Source organism: Malania oleifera, chromosome 1 (assembly GCF_029873635.1).
Source record: "Malania oleifera isolate guangnan ecotype guangnan chromosome 1, ASM2987363v1, whole genome shotgun sequence".
Taxonomy (NCBI): domain Eukaryota; kingdom Viridiplantae; phylum Streptophyta; class Magnoliopsida; order Santalales; family Ximeniaceae; genus Malania; species Malania oleifera.
The window spans coordinates 36,245,910-36,261,433 of NC_080417.1; the positions used below are offsets into that span (position 1 = coordinate 36,245,910).

The following is a 15,524-nucleotide window of genomic DNA, read 5'->3' on the forward strand; positions in this document are numbered from 1 at the left end:
AAAAAAAAAAGATCAATGCTTGCATAAATTGGTAGAAAAAGATTTATATAACCGATCCCACCTAATGAGATTTGAGACTTGATTTTGTTATTGTTATTATTAATAATGATATGATAATATTAATATTATTTTTAAAATTTATATAATTTATATTATATTGTATTAATATAGATTATTACATTATAATAAATACCATGTTTCTAAAAATCAGAATTTGATTTCAAAATAAGAGTCATCAATTAACAAAGGTGAGAATGGAAATCAACCAACTCATCATGGTGATGAGTTGATTCCCAATTACTATATTTCTCCCCTACTAATTACTATGCAGCTCCGCGTCCTCAACGGCACTTAATTTCAAGCGGCTACTGCCCTGGGAAGCAAGGGGTACCATTTGAAAAATGTCTGCAGAGCTTGGCGCCTCTACAAACCCTAGAAAATGGCGGTTCACTTGGGAAGCCCTTTCTCACAATCCCACCCTCAGACTACTACTCTTCGATTCGCACACCAAACCCGCCGACCAATGTAAGAATCTGAGCGTCGATTTGAATATCCAACAATCTCTGCTTCTGGTGAGCTGGCTGGAAGACGTTCAAGTCTCGCTTAGCGTTCCTATTCCTAAAGTTTTGGTTGACGTCGAATCTCCCATCAGTTTCAGAGCATTGGAGGATCACATCGAGGTTAAACTCGTTCTTCTTCTTCCCGTTGATCACCCTATCGTTTCCAACTTCGATTCCCTGTTGAACAATTTATCCGCATATAATTCTCAAGGGGAAGATGAATTATCAAACGAGTCACTGCCGCTTTCGTTGGATTCTGGTGAGTGGTCTGGAAATTGATTATCAATCGTTGTGCTTGTGGGTCGCACCTTTTTTTTTTGCACGTTGAAATTATGTAGTACTTCACTGTTTATATTTATTACTCGCTTACGAATTGAGTTTTGTTGCTAGCCCGTTATTGAGTAAGCCGAGTAGAAGTAATGAAGAAATTTAACTCAAAAAAAGAATACTACAGAAATGTGACGCCAGCAGCTCTAGAATGGCTAGGGACCCTAGCATGCCGTATGGCCTGACCCCACGTGCATACAAGGCTAGTTCCTGCTTTTGACAAGTAAACTAAAAGGATTCCACGAGCTAACCATAAGGAACAATCAGAACTCTAATAATCCTAAAACACCCAATTATAAAGAACAATAGGATTGGAAGTCAATAGCCCTCAAAAATATCTTTTAACTTACTAATGTTCTCAAACACCACCAGTTACAAAATCTAAATATGCCGAAGTAAATTATAAAACTCAAGTTCTTAACCCAAGCTAGTTCTAACACTCGATCCTCCACCTATGAACCCAAATAGTAACCAATTCACTGAAACTCTGCATTGCAGCTTTACAATTAGTAGTCTATCACAGCTAGCTGGACCAAGTACACATAAAAAAATTATTTAAAACACAAATATGGTTTGACTCAAAATGAGGAACTTTTCATCCAAATACATTTAAATCAAAAGCTTGAAATGACATATGAAGTAATAGTGTAAAATATATTCAATAATACAATATTTTGATATTAAAGTATCAAACATGATTAAAGGCTCATGTATTCTATTAGACAAGTTAAATAATATTCAGTAATTTAATAAATCATTATATCCAATGAAATTGAAATTCGATATTGGTAATTGAAATAGAGAGGCTCAAGTTGTAGTAGGTTATGACAACAATTGACTTCGTGACAATGCTCAGCAAACTACTATTAGCTCTGATGTCCAAGTCTAAAAGAAACTAGTTCTTGTACAATTTTTAACCCCCATTTACTATGACAAGGAACATGTTTATAAGTGTAATTATAATCTTATTGTTAGTACAAATGAATGTTGTTTTGATTTTTCCAACGATAAAAAGGTTCAAGAAAACATGTCATCTAAAGCACATCAAGGCAATTTTCATATTTGGCTGGATATTTTAATGAAACAGTATAGTTCCAAATGTCAGAAAGGTCATTGCTTTTCATTTTTCATTAAATAAGAGAGCAAAGATAATTTTCTATTGAAAAAAAAAAGAGAGCAAAAAATAATTTTCTACAGGAGCTCTTTCTAGAACACTGTGACACTAGGAGTGGTAGAATGTGACTAACTCATGCTATTCCACAATGAATCAAGCATCTGGAGTTGCTAAAAGTAAGAGCCTATGGAAATAAATGAACATCCATGACAAATAAAACAATAGAATTCAACACGGTGTGCTCATGCAACCCAAATAAACCTATGTCCAAAACTCATCCTGCCTGAATCCTGAACTCAAAACAAGTATAGCCCAATGTTTTCCATGGTACATAACACCTCAAACTCAATGGAAAAAAGAACACATAAAAATTGTTTAAAAATCAAAATCTATTTTCCGTATCATATACATTACTGCTCAATTGAATGCCGGTAGAGTATAAAGTTTAAACCATCACCTCCCACCGAAAATGAAAGAGAATGAATTTACAATGTCTAGATGCAACTTGGAGCCCCCTGACATAAGCATGGCTGCATGAGGCACCATGTGCTACCAACGTTAAAGATTCATTTTAATTTATTTTGAGAATTAATATAAAATTTAATTAAAGTCTTTTAAAAAAAATTTAAATAGGGGCCAATCTACATGATTCACTTGTGTGTTTGTGGGACCCACAAAATCCAAAATCTGATAAGATTTTTCCTTGCTTTGCTGTTGGTTTTTGGCAATTGTAAGTTTGTAACTTCTTCTATAGTGGTCCATTGCAATGTCCTACCCACTGCTGTGCGGGACTTGTGACATACTTTGCCATTGGACAAACTCCCAACTGGAAACATTTCTAGAAAACATTTTTCCAGTGGCTCAAAGTTTTCATATCACCATAAAACGTAGTGTGCTAAAAAAAAACTGAGCAATTTTGGTCTTGCAGAATCCTTGTCAGTAGAAAATTCCTTCCATACCAATTGGATTTTGAGAAAATGGTTGGCCATAGTCAAACTCAATGCAAGTCTTAAGGGGCAAAAAAGAAGAAGACAAACATAAAGCATCAAGAACTAGCCTAAAAATGTGATTAAGGTGCCACAATTCACTCTTAATCTGTGATTGTCTCTTTTCTTTCTCTCTCTCTCTCAATATTTAGGCTTCTATCAGTTCTATGTCAATAGGGGGGAGGAGGCTGTTAGCTTCACTTACACATTTTTACTAAAAGGCTTCTTAATTTAATAAATTTTAAAATACTTCTATAATAGGTAGAAGACACCTGTGCCCCTTGGCAGTAACATAATTAACATAAACATTTGGATTGGGTATAAAATATACAATATTAATCTCTATAATGTTTTATGCTATTCTCTATCAAGCAAAATAACTTTCCAAAGTCCTGTAGCGTAGTGCTCAATTTTGTGAAACTTTTGTTGATTCTGTTGACATTTTCTTGGCTATTAGGCAGTGTATATAATAAATATTTTGTGCAGGAAGTGTTTTTCTTTTTGGCCATTTTAAGCTTCAAGCACAGATCATAGACAGTTTTTTAGTGGGTAGAGTGAAGGCGATTTGTGTGATGTTTTGAACTGGGTGGAGCTTCTTGGTAGGCATTGAGGTGTGGCTTATAGTTTGAGGCTCCTGGATATCAACCCAACTGGTTGTCTTTTTTATTTTTGATTAGTTAATATTATCAACCGGAATAGCGCTAAACCTTTCTTTGCTTTTTGTTCTGTTTTTTTCTCTCTTTTTTTTTTTTTTTTCACTTTAATGAGGATGGAATTTCGGGGTTTTGGGAGGAGGAGTGTTTGGTTGATGGAAGAAAGGGTTCATAAACATTGTCGAATTGCCTGTGAGTATTAGACTGATTCTTCTTCAAACATCTCCTTTGAAAGGCTTGAATTTGTTCTAATATTGAACCCTGATGCATAAATGTGCTATTTGCTTGGTTGTTCTGTAATCGATGGATATTCTATGAATTCAGTTCTTTGTAGTCTGGATAAACGTTCTCAAATATATATATATATATATATATATATATATTTTAAAGGTGAACCTTCTCTTGCATATTGTTTATTAAATTGTTCAATTTATCTATCATGATTGTTCGATTCAGATTTAAAGAGCCTAACTTCAAAAGGAGGGGTGCACTTCCACTGCAGAAATTGCTCCACTAAACTGACTAAAAGGCCTATAAGGTAGATGCAGTTTCCTTCCAACACCCCTCCTCCTCATGGGGAGAGGTACTGGCTTATGACTTGGAGTTGTTTTACCTACTTTTCATCTGTATCCTGTTTATCTTTCCTTACTTTCTGTCATTTTAGTCATGGAGACCATATTTTCTTTCCGCAAAAGGTATGTGGATTATATTAGCAAAGGGAACTAAACAAAACTGTTACAACAAAGCCAAACAGGTATACCAGTAATAACAGGCCAAAGGCCAAAACAACAGCTTAACAGAAACATGAAACTCTAACTGAAAGGGAAAACTAAAACAGCCAAAGGATCTGCAGCAAACTAAACAAAACAGCTCTCTACAATTGAAACCAAGCCAGCTTCCTTTCACAAGCTGCTATGTCTGGTATTAACATCCTGAAGAACTTTGCAAATTATAGCTTCAGGATTAAATGCAATCTGATCATATATGAGAGAATTTCTAGCTCACCAAATTTGGTATATAATGGCAGTTCATGTCAGTTTTGAGTAATCATTCTTCCCTCTGAAAGAACATATCCATTCCAATTCTGATTTCCATGAGCTGCATCTTCTTCTAATACTATGTTTAGCATAAGTATCATTGTATATTTCCCTTGTGGCATCACAATTAAAAAACAGATGGTCTCTCTCTTCAGTATAATTGCCACAAATTCTGCATTTGGGGCAATTGACTAAACCCCATTTATGAAGTCTATCCAGTGTGTTAAGCCTTTTGAGAGTTGTCAGCCAAGAATATATGAATACCTTGGTGCATTGTTTTTAAATCATATTGCTGAATACCAAGTAATTGGTTCTTTTTATGCCTAATTTGATCCCGGGCTGAATGAAGAGAGAATTCCCCTGAAGATGTGCAAATCCAGGTTGATTTATTGTCGGCATCATATATTGAGATTTCTGCTAAACTGTTCTTAATTTGCACAACATTTTGAGTTACTCTCCTTGGCCAATTACATCTGTCATTTTTTTTTATAGAAGTTTATGACTTTTGCATTTCTTTGAATTCCCAACTCAATTGGTAGATGCTCCTTGAAGTGAACTCTTCTGTTTCTTTCATTGAATACTAACTACACTCTTAACTGAATGACTAACCAATTCCTTAAAATGAAAAAGGATTACAACAAAAAGGAACCTCTTCTACAACCACAAAAAAGAAATTTCTAGACTTCACATCGTATTGAATTGTTGGAATATAACAAAATCAGGGAATAAAGGTGTCCAATTATCATAGAAGAAGTATGCTTTCTTCCCATTTTCAATTTGTACTCTGAACCTACTGTAAACTAGCTGTCTGATCTTCAGGATTTTTTTCCATATTCATGTGCTATTTGAATTTGGTTAACAGACCAAATGCTATGCTCCTTCAGCTTATAAGTATGAATTGATACCATCCACAAGAAACCTTTTGCTGAAGCAATGCACCATAAGAGTTTTATAGCTGGTATCAATCTTCGGTTAGATAAAGATTTAAGGCCAAGGTGTCCTTCCTTCTCTAGACAACAAATATACCCTTCGAGTTCTACTCATTTCCTTTCCAAAGGAAAGATTTAAAAATTCTTTCCAAATGATCACATTTAAGTATAAATCAAGTATGGATGTATGCTCACAAATGGAGCATGAAAAAATAAATGATCACCCTAAGTATGAATGTGTAGATGTTTGCATGTTGATCATAGGCCTATGGATACCCTATATTGGGCATAAGAGATAGATGCTTAGGGATTGACGGATGCTCACAACTTGGGCATGAATAGATAGATGGTCACATTTAAGTATTGCTAATTGCTCTCACATCGAGTGTAGACTGATGAGCGCTTTATATTTGAGTATAAGAGATGGTTGCTCACAGGTTTAACATGGATAATTGCATGCTCATAGATTAAGCGTGGAGAGACAAATGTTTATAGAGAGAACATTTTTCCTAGGTGATGTCATGCCAATAGATTGAGCAAAAGGGATGTTCACAGATTAAGCATAATGCCATGAACAAAAGTTGCCTTAAACTAAACATGGATGGTGGGATAATGAGCGTTTAGAAAGGTATTCTAAATTGAACATAGGCGGTTACTGCAAGTTAAGCATAGAGGGTTTGAAGATCACAGATTGAGCTTGGAGAGGTAGATGCTTTTGGAGAGATCATTGAGTGTTGATGGTGTCATGCCAACAGATTTGAGTAAGAGGGACGCTCACAGATTGAGCATAAACAAAGGTGCTTTGAATTGAGCACAAATAAGGATGTTTCTGACTAAGCATAAGTGGATGCTTGCAATTTAAACATAGAAGGTCTCAAGCTCATAGATCGAGCATGGAAGATACGTGCTCGCAAATTAAGCACAGATGGATGGATGCCATAGATATGACAGAACAATGGGTTCCTAGGGATGTACTTGGTGGAGCATGAATGGATGCTCATAGGTTGAGGTCTCAAGCTCACAAATTGAGCATGGAATAGGTGCTCACAAATGGAGCATAGACCAATGGACGCTGCAGATGCAGGAAATGAGCTCATAGGGGGTTGGTCTCAAGTTGATCATGGATTGGCTTGATGCTTGCATACTAAGCCTAGATGGGTTAAGCACAAATTGGTGTTTATGAGTGGATAGATTCTCCCAGATGAGCACAACCAATTGAAAAGTAGATGCATGGACTAATGGGAGGATAGACGGGTGCTCATAGGTTGAGCCTAGCTAGCGGAGCGTGAGAATTGAGCATGAATAGTTGAGTTCTTGTAGATTGAGCCTTCACAATAAGGTGTCCTTGGATTTAAGGATCAATGGATGGATGTTCACAACTTGAGCATGGAATCATGAACACTCACAACTTAAGCATAGATGAGAGGGGTTCTTGAAGATCGAGCATGGATAGATGAGTACTTGTAGATTGAGCATGGGTAAAGGATGCTCTAGATGAGCACTAATGTAGGGGTGCCCCCTGCATTAAGGGGGGAAGGATGAGTGCTCATAGCTTGAGGATGGAATCATGAGTGCTCATAAATTGAGCATCAATTTGAGGGGTGTAAAGAGATGAGTGCCCACAGATTGAGCACAAATGAGAGAGGTGTTCCCCTAGATGAAAACATGGATGGTAGATGCCATAGAGTGTGAATATAACTGGAGTAGAACAAGGTGCAAGTGCCTCAATTTTTATTGAATGATGCACCCTAACTCTAGGATGTAATACTTCATAGATTAAAAATGATCACATCATTCATAATCAAGGGATTAAGCACACATAAGAAACAAACTCTGATACATAGGTATCCCAAGGTGGTAAACTCCCTAAGCATAGGTTTTGTACTCCATGGCTTTATCTTGTGGTTAGGATTTCTATGGCCCATTATGTGAGATAGGCTCTAAACCCTAACAGTCATAGGTTCCTAGTTTGTCTTTGCATTCGCTAAGGTTGGCAAAGTCCTTATCTGAACCCATTACAAGTTACAAATGGACAAGGTACATCCTGATTGGAATGTTTCATGTGCCCATTAGGAGACTCGTGCCTTTTAAAGGTCAATACTACCGCATTTTGAGCTAATTCTAAAAAGGAACAGCCCAGGTATAGGGCTTGTGAAGTGTGTGCAAGACAAACTTAGGAAACCCTCAACCCAAACACATGGCATGCAAGAGGTTCGATTATATATGCAAAGCACCTAAGTAAATATACGAGTATTTAGAAGGAATATCAAGACTTAATAGGTTAGACTCAAGGTAAGCGAGGTAAGCGAAGGCTTATCCTTGACTCGACTCTCTAATATCCCCAGTGGAGTTACTAAGTTGTCAACATGTTCCGAAGGCTTACCTTTATTGGGGTGAATATTCAAACCACCTCGATATTAGTGGTGAACTCGAAATGTGAAATTTGTATTTTGGGGATGAGATGTGGGTGAATAATATGTCAACGCAGTCACAACTAACCTAATTTATTCTAGGTGATGTTAGAATATCTTATGATTTACCATTGATAGATTGAAAATAGCTAACCTAGGGTCCAAGGAATCGATAGCCAATGATCTACGCACCAGAGCCAAGTTCGACAGTGCAGTTATGTGAAGGGAAGGTACTAGCATCCTCATACACTTGTTCTATAAATGGTTCTTAATTAACCTATGATTGTCTCAAATTCAACCCATTAAGACTCATTCTTTCATTTTGACATATATGGACCTTTAATATATTTGATAAACCCGCACAAGATGGCGTTTGTCCTCACGGTGAGATCCTCGAAGGTATGTGCGAGACACTACCTTGAGATCTATTGTAGGGTGAATTTTATGTATGAATGTGCTTTGGTGTATATTTACCCTCCATTAGATATTGTGTCAATCCCGCATAAGACAGTGATTACCCTTACCTTGAGATCCTCGAAGGTATGCACAAGACACCATGTTGAGGCTCGTCATCTGATTCATTAAACTATTTTAAGGTTTCTTTAAATGCAATTCAAATACAATCATACACGAGCGCATTCACAAAGGAAACAAGATATGTAAAGTAGTATATCCCATGTACATTAACTTACCTTAAGCATTCCAAAGAAGCCTCAAAGGCAACTATTGCTAGAGTTGAAAGTCAAACATTACCTAAACTACAACAACTAGAAGATCAAGCCTTATGTCCCACTAGGTGGGGTCGGCTATATGAATCCTTTTCCGCCAATTTATGCGATCATGGACCATTTCTTTTGATAGATTCAGGGATATTAAATCCTTAATCCCTATCTTCTCCCAAGTTATTTTAGGTCTACTCCTAGCCCTTCTACTGCCCCCCACAGTAATTAACTCACTCTTCCTCACTGGCGCACTATGTGGCCTACGTTGCAAGTGTCTATACCATCTGAGTCATCCCTCCCTTATCTTATCTCCTATAGGAGTTACACCTAACTTATCGCAAATATGTTCATTCCTTAATTTATCTTTCAATGTTATAGTACTCATCCATCTAAGCATTCTCATCTTGGCAACTTTTACTTTTTGGATATTTTGTTTCTTTGTTGCTCAACATTCTGATCCATATAGCATAGCTGGTCTTATAGCTATCCTATAAAACTTATTTTTTAATTTTAAAGGTATTCTTTGATCACTAAGCACGCTTGAAGTACTTCTCCACTTTACCAAACCTGCTTTAACTCTATGCATTACATCATCTTCAATTTCTCCTTTAGCTTACATAATAGATCCAAGGTATCAAAATCTACAAGTGCTATTTATTTGGTCATCAAGTTTAACTTTGTCTCCAATATTCCTCCTATCATTACTAAAATTACATTTCATATATTCTGTCTTATTTCTACTTATCCTAATACCTCTAGATTCCAAAGCTTCTCTTCATAATTCTAACTTAGCCTTTGCTCCGTCCCTAGTTTCATCAATTAAACAATATCATTTGAAAACAACATACACCATGGAACCTCCTTTTGAATACTCTTTAGTCAGTTGGTCCATCACTAAAGAAAAAAGGGCTCAAAGTAGATCCTTGATGTACACCTATAGTAATTGGAAATTCTCTAGTTTCTCCATCTATAGTCCTTATTCTAGTTATCATTCCATCGTACATATCCTTAATGACATCAGTATACCTACTATATACACCTTTTTTTTTTTCTAAAACCCACCATAGAACTTCCCTAGGTATTCTATCATATGCTTTCTCTAGGTCAATAAATATCATATGCAAGTCCCTCTTCTTTTCCCTAAACTTTTCCATTAATTGTCTTAAAAGATATATAGTTTCTGTGGAAGATCTCCCAGGCATAGAACCAAATTGATTTTTTGAGACCTTCGTTTCTAACCTTAATATTTGTTCAACTATCCTTTCCCATAGTTTTATCGTATGACTCATGAGTTTAATTCCATGATAGTTATTACAAACATTACCTAAACTAAAAGAAGATAAATTAGAACTTTCTAAAATAAAAGAGGCCGTCTATAGAAATAAAGAAACTTACCTAAATTAAAGAATTCTAACTTTCTAAACTAAGAAAGCAAAACACTAGTCAAAGCTTTATGTATTAGGGAATTGAATTATTTATTTATTTTTTTTTGTGATTTTTGCCAAGAATGGAAACCCTAAATTAAGAAAAAAAGACCCTACAAACTCTAAAAATCCTAGAAAAATAACCTACAAATTTTAAACAACCTTCCTTCAATTTTATGATTTTTTTAGAATTTTAAATTATTGAAGAGCAATTAAAATAGTTATAATTTTATGAATTTTAAAATAATGAAAATGAGGAAAACAAGATCTATATCGAGTTGCCATATTGTAAAAGGGACTATTATATAAAGTCAAAATACAAGTTTCCTAACTCACAAGATTCTAATATTACTCAAATAAGAAGGAAAGAAAGAAAGAAAGGAAATATAATAAAATTAACTCTTTATTTACCAAAGGAAACTTTTCCTTTTTGATTTGTTTATTTCTTTTCTTGGTCATGTAGAAAACTCTAATAGGTTAAAACACGAAAGAAAACCCTAGGACCTAAAAATCAACCATAGAATTTCTAAGAATTTTCTTAAATTTTATTTTTTATTTTTTAATTTAAAATATTAAGACACATAAAAACCATAATAACAGTAGTAATAATAGAAAACAAATTATTATCATCATCATTATTATTATTATTATTATTATTTGCAAATTTTCAGATTTTTGCAATTTTTCATTTTAAAATATACAGAAAGTAATAGATAATAAAAAAAAAGAAATAAATAATTTTAAAAATTTAATCGAGCCAAACTTGCTCCCCTTTCCCAAAACCCTAACATGAATCAATCTAGCTCACATTCATGAACATCAAATAACCACATGCTTACCCTAGATGACTTATTTTATGTGAACACTCTTTAAAAAATTGAAACTTTAACATTGCATGTGAGATGAAAATTAAATCTTCACTTGTTACATGAAGAATGTCATAAAAATTTTAACTTTAGCATGTAATGAAAGAAAATTTTCGAACCATTCACCTATTATACTCTTTAGTATTAATCTCAAACCCAAGTTTACGAAATCATTTAAATATGTATGAAGATGATAGATTTATCTTATTCTTCTTGAAGATTTTGGATCTTCCAAAACTTTGAGCAAGCTTTGGTCTCCTTCTAGACCCTTCCTTCTTCAAGTTTTAAACTTCCCTTTATTCGATGGAGGCTTCTTTGCTTTCATTCTCTTTCTTCTCTTGCTTCCAATTTCCCCCCTTGGAGTCTCTTCTTCAATTGAACGCAAAACCCCTTGTGATTCAACGTGTGTCCTCCTTTGAGTTGAACTTATGTTCTTCTTCTCTCTCTCTCTCTCTTTTTCTTTTTCTTTTTCTTTTTCTTGCTCTTTCTCTCTTGCTTTTTTCTTTTGCTCTCTTTTGGAGTGAACGTATACTCCAATTTTATGTGTGCTGACCCCTTTCTTTTTTTCGTAAGAGCCATAGCTTCTTATTTGTAAAGAAGCAAGGGAGCTTGCTCTAATCCATCAATTCTAAAAAATGCTCTTTTAGAACAAGGAAACCGCTTCCTTTTCCTAAATGGGCTTTTGGCAACAAGGAATAACTTTTCCAAATAGGAGCTTATCCTCATCTAGGATAACTCCTCAATTAACTCAATTAAGGCTCAATTAAGCCTTAAGAGTGCAATAAAAAGTTCGAATTTGAAATTCATGAAGAAAGACTTAGAGCAAGGGGAGAGAAACTTCAATTAGACTCTCCTGTTCTTCAGTTAAATTCAATCCAGACAAAATTAGGTGTCTACACTCATTAATGCTAAATTGAAAACGAAAATAGAATTAGAGTTTGAAATATGGTATACCTCGGCATTATTGTGTTGTAGGCTTGTAGCGATTGGAAATTGACCCACTTAAATTGTCCTGAGTTAACTTTGAATACATGTTGCAAACTTTAAAAATTTTCGTAGTTGTAGGTGTTAGAGATATGTAGAAAATGAAATGGTCATTTGGTCTTATGGTACAGTTTAAGACAATGTTTATTTTGATCTTATGAAAAAAATTCACAAAATGCTTGTTTATATGACATGATTATGGAGGGGGCAGAGGGTTTCAAAGTGTCATCGATCCTTCTGCGTTGCTTGAAGCTCTATGCGAGGGTTCGAAGTTCCTTTTTCATTTAGACTGTTAAAGCTTGATATACGTTGTAAGCCCATAACCTAATAGCTTAAGTTTTTAGGTAAAATGGTAATCTAACATGGTATTAGAGCAGGTTACTCAGAGGTCCTTGGTTCTAGTCTTGTCGCTTGTGTGTACTTTGTGATGTTTAAAAAATTTCCATATTCCTTGTAATTGGTGTTATCTATTGTGTGTTTATATCTCCACGTGCTATGGGGCTGCACGTGCGGGGGAGTGCTAAAACTTGATATACATTGTTAGCACGCAACCTAATAGCTTAAGATTTTAGATAAAGTGATAATGTTAGACAGACGATCTCTTTTTCTGTGAAGTTTCACAGGCATTGTCAAGGCTCCTCGCACAATGGGAGAATTGAGGGTTTTCATTTTGCTTTGCTGCCGATGGCTCCTATCTCCTATAGTGAAAGCATGGTGATATCTCTTCCCCCTTACTTTGGGAACTTATCCCTCCCGGTCTCTTCCCTGCGATATATCACTGCACCTTAATACCTCCATCCAGATCATTTCTGACCTGGATTGCTATTAAGGATTGAACATACCAGTCGGAACAAGCAGAATTTTCACCATCCAGAATCTGTCTCAACCAATAGAACCTGATTGAAAGAAGCAGGTTTGCAAACCTAGAGGCACCCTGTCTTCTTTACCTAACAAAAACCTAATGGTTTTCATTGTCCATCATGGCCAAAACATTTCCTATTAACCCATTTCAATCTGGCAACCTCCGAACACCATCAATATCTTTCACTAGACCCAGAAAACCATCATCCTGCCCATTGAAATCCTTTTCCTGTCATTCTTATACTTTGTAGGGTATCACCATGTCTCTTTCAGTCAAGATAGATGGAAAAGTGTTCTCTTTTGAATGGACGTGAGCTCGTAGAATTATGGAGCTGGCTGGGAATAAGTTTTCTTGCAGTGTTCTACTAGATAATGAGATTGAGTGGACCTAGGAAATTTTGGATGCAAAATACTGAATTTCCTTGGATAAAGAAGAAGAACTTTTCAGGAGGATCGCTGATTATCAGATTTGTGTCAAATTATTTAGGCAGGATGATTGTTGTCAACTGTCAAGACATTGTTATATTCTGGGGGCAAACTTTCTTTGAGAATTCCTGAGGGTAATGAAGCATCATGCTGGTGGATCTTTTGTAATTCATTAAAAGGAGGTGAAGGTCAAAGTCAGCAGAGAAATCAGAAAGTTTTGGGTTGGTCATGCAAAATGTGTGATTCCGTGACATAGAGTAGTGAGAAGTGAATAGTCTTATGTATAATGGGCTGCCTAATGAACCTAGTTATGCAGAGAGGGAGAAAGGCACAACACTTGATTGGATATGGGGAAATTCTGGTGGGTCTAGTTGGAATTTTTAGAAAGACAAGCCCATGAATATGGAAAGAATAGAGTTGTAGGGGAGAGACTCGTGGGCATTAATTAGGACTAATCTTGTTTCAAACTCTAAAAGGGTCCTGCCTACTACTATTACTGGAATGAAGCTTGGGCCAAAGATAGTGGAAGTAGACGAGAAGCTGTGCTCGATTTGAGCCTGGAGGCCTTGTTTTGAAGCCTGCTCTTCAAGTAGGCCCAAGAGATTTTAAATGGGCTGGATCAGTGAGTCCAGCTTGGGTGGAAAAGGAGACGTCCATTTCAAATAGACACTCATAATTGAATGAGGGATTTGACTCGAGAAGGTATTATTTAAGGAGAATAGGGAAGTGGAGATGTCGGTCTTCTTTAAGGGGGAGGAAGATCCTATGAAGATGGATAGGTGCAATCCTTCTAGTAGTTTGGGAGAGCCATAGACAATGTTTGAAATAAGGAAAGAAAAATTGACACAACAAAAAGATGATTGTTCCCATTCAAAAAATTGGCTCCCAATATTTGATAGAAATTGAAGAGACTGAAGGGGAAGAGATTAGTGAAGATGATGCAAACTCAAATTTAGAAGGTGATCTAAGCAGCTTTTGCAATTTTGACAAAGGTTTGCTAGTTGACCAGTTGAAAGGTTTGTTAGATATTGTAGAAGAAGAAAAATGAGCAGAACCTTCCAAAGATCTTTGTTTATATGAAAGGGAGGGAGAAGTGAGATTCCCTTTCGTGGAAGTCAACATAGAGGAGATGAGAGCTCTCTAATGTCTTTAGACACTAGGCGAGAGGGTTAGAAGATCGCTAAGCAAAGTTTTGATCAAAATTCAGCTTTTTTTTTTTTTTTTTTTTGTGGGGGGGGGGGGGGGGTGGGTGGGGGTTTGTCCCTTGTTTTTGGGCGTATTCCTAACAAGGGGTCTTTGCCCCTTGTTTTTGTTGCTGTTCCTTTTGATATTGGGAAGGGTTATGATGAAGAGACAAAAATTTCTTTAGATGATTTGAATCTTCAGAAGCTGGAAAAGATATTCTTCCTCTCCTTGTTAAGTTCTTTTCTCCTTTTGATGCTTTAAGCCATAAATGGGAATTTGCTGGGGGTGGTGCCTTTGATGTTGGTCTAGGGAATAGTGAGAAGGACTATAAAGGACCCAAATGAACATTTGAATGACATAGGTTTGAAATTAATGAGTCCTTGGAGCTGAGGTTAAGTCAGGGATGAGTTCTAAAACATATGAGCGGGGAAAAAAAAGGTTCAAAAAGAATTAAAAATTTGGTTTCTTCCATCAATTATGGGGGCGATAAGGAATTAGGTAATGGGGCTGTTAGGTTATGAAGATTATAAGTTGGAACATTAGGGGCCTAGGAGATGTTTGGATGAGAAGTTTGCTTAGGGAGGTTTTGCTTAGGAATTCTCCCTATGTTGTGTTAATCCAGGAGACTAAGCTTGACTTAGTTGATAGGGAGATTGTTAGAGGGATCTGGGAAGGCCTTAGTGAGGATTGGGTTTATGTACCATCTTGGGGGTTTGCGGGAAGCATACTCGTGTTGTGGGATACTCGTTTCTATTACTAGAGTGGATAGTCTAGTGAGATTTTTTTCTCCTTTTGTCTTGCTAGAAGTTAGAGACAAGGGTCAATGGTGGATTTCCTCTATGTATGGCCCTTCTAAATCAGCTCTTAGGGATTCTTTTGGGATGAACTTTTTTTTTTGTCTCTAGCTTTTGTTTGCCTAGGTGGATTATAGGTGGTGATTTTAATGAGGTGAGGTTTTTGAGGGAGCAGAAGGGGGTGGAAGGGTTACTGGCACTATGCAGAAGTTTGATTTGGTTATTAGGGAGTGTGGTTTGAGGGA

The 15,524-nt window shown here is 36.1% G+C and overlaps 1 protein-coding gene across 1 annotated transcript in view; it reads left to right on the top strand.

The window, feature by feature from the left end:
- The first annotated feature begins 216 nt into the window (after window positions 1–216).
- The window catches only part of LOC131146805 (uncharacterized), a 42,510-nt gene continuing 27,202 nt past the window's right edge, over window positions 217–15,524 (top strand). The window contains exons 1-2 of the mRNA XM_058096600.1: window positions 217–819; window positions 4,097–4,178. Of these exons, the coding sequence (XP_057952583.1) occupies window positions 402–819; window positions 4,097–4,178 (500 nt within the window). The 5' untranslated portion in view covers window positions 217–401. The remainder of the gene's footprint in view (window positions 820–4,096; window positions 4,179–15,524) is intronic.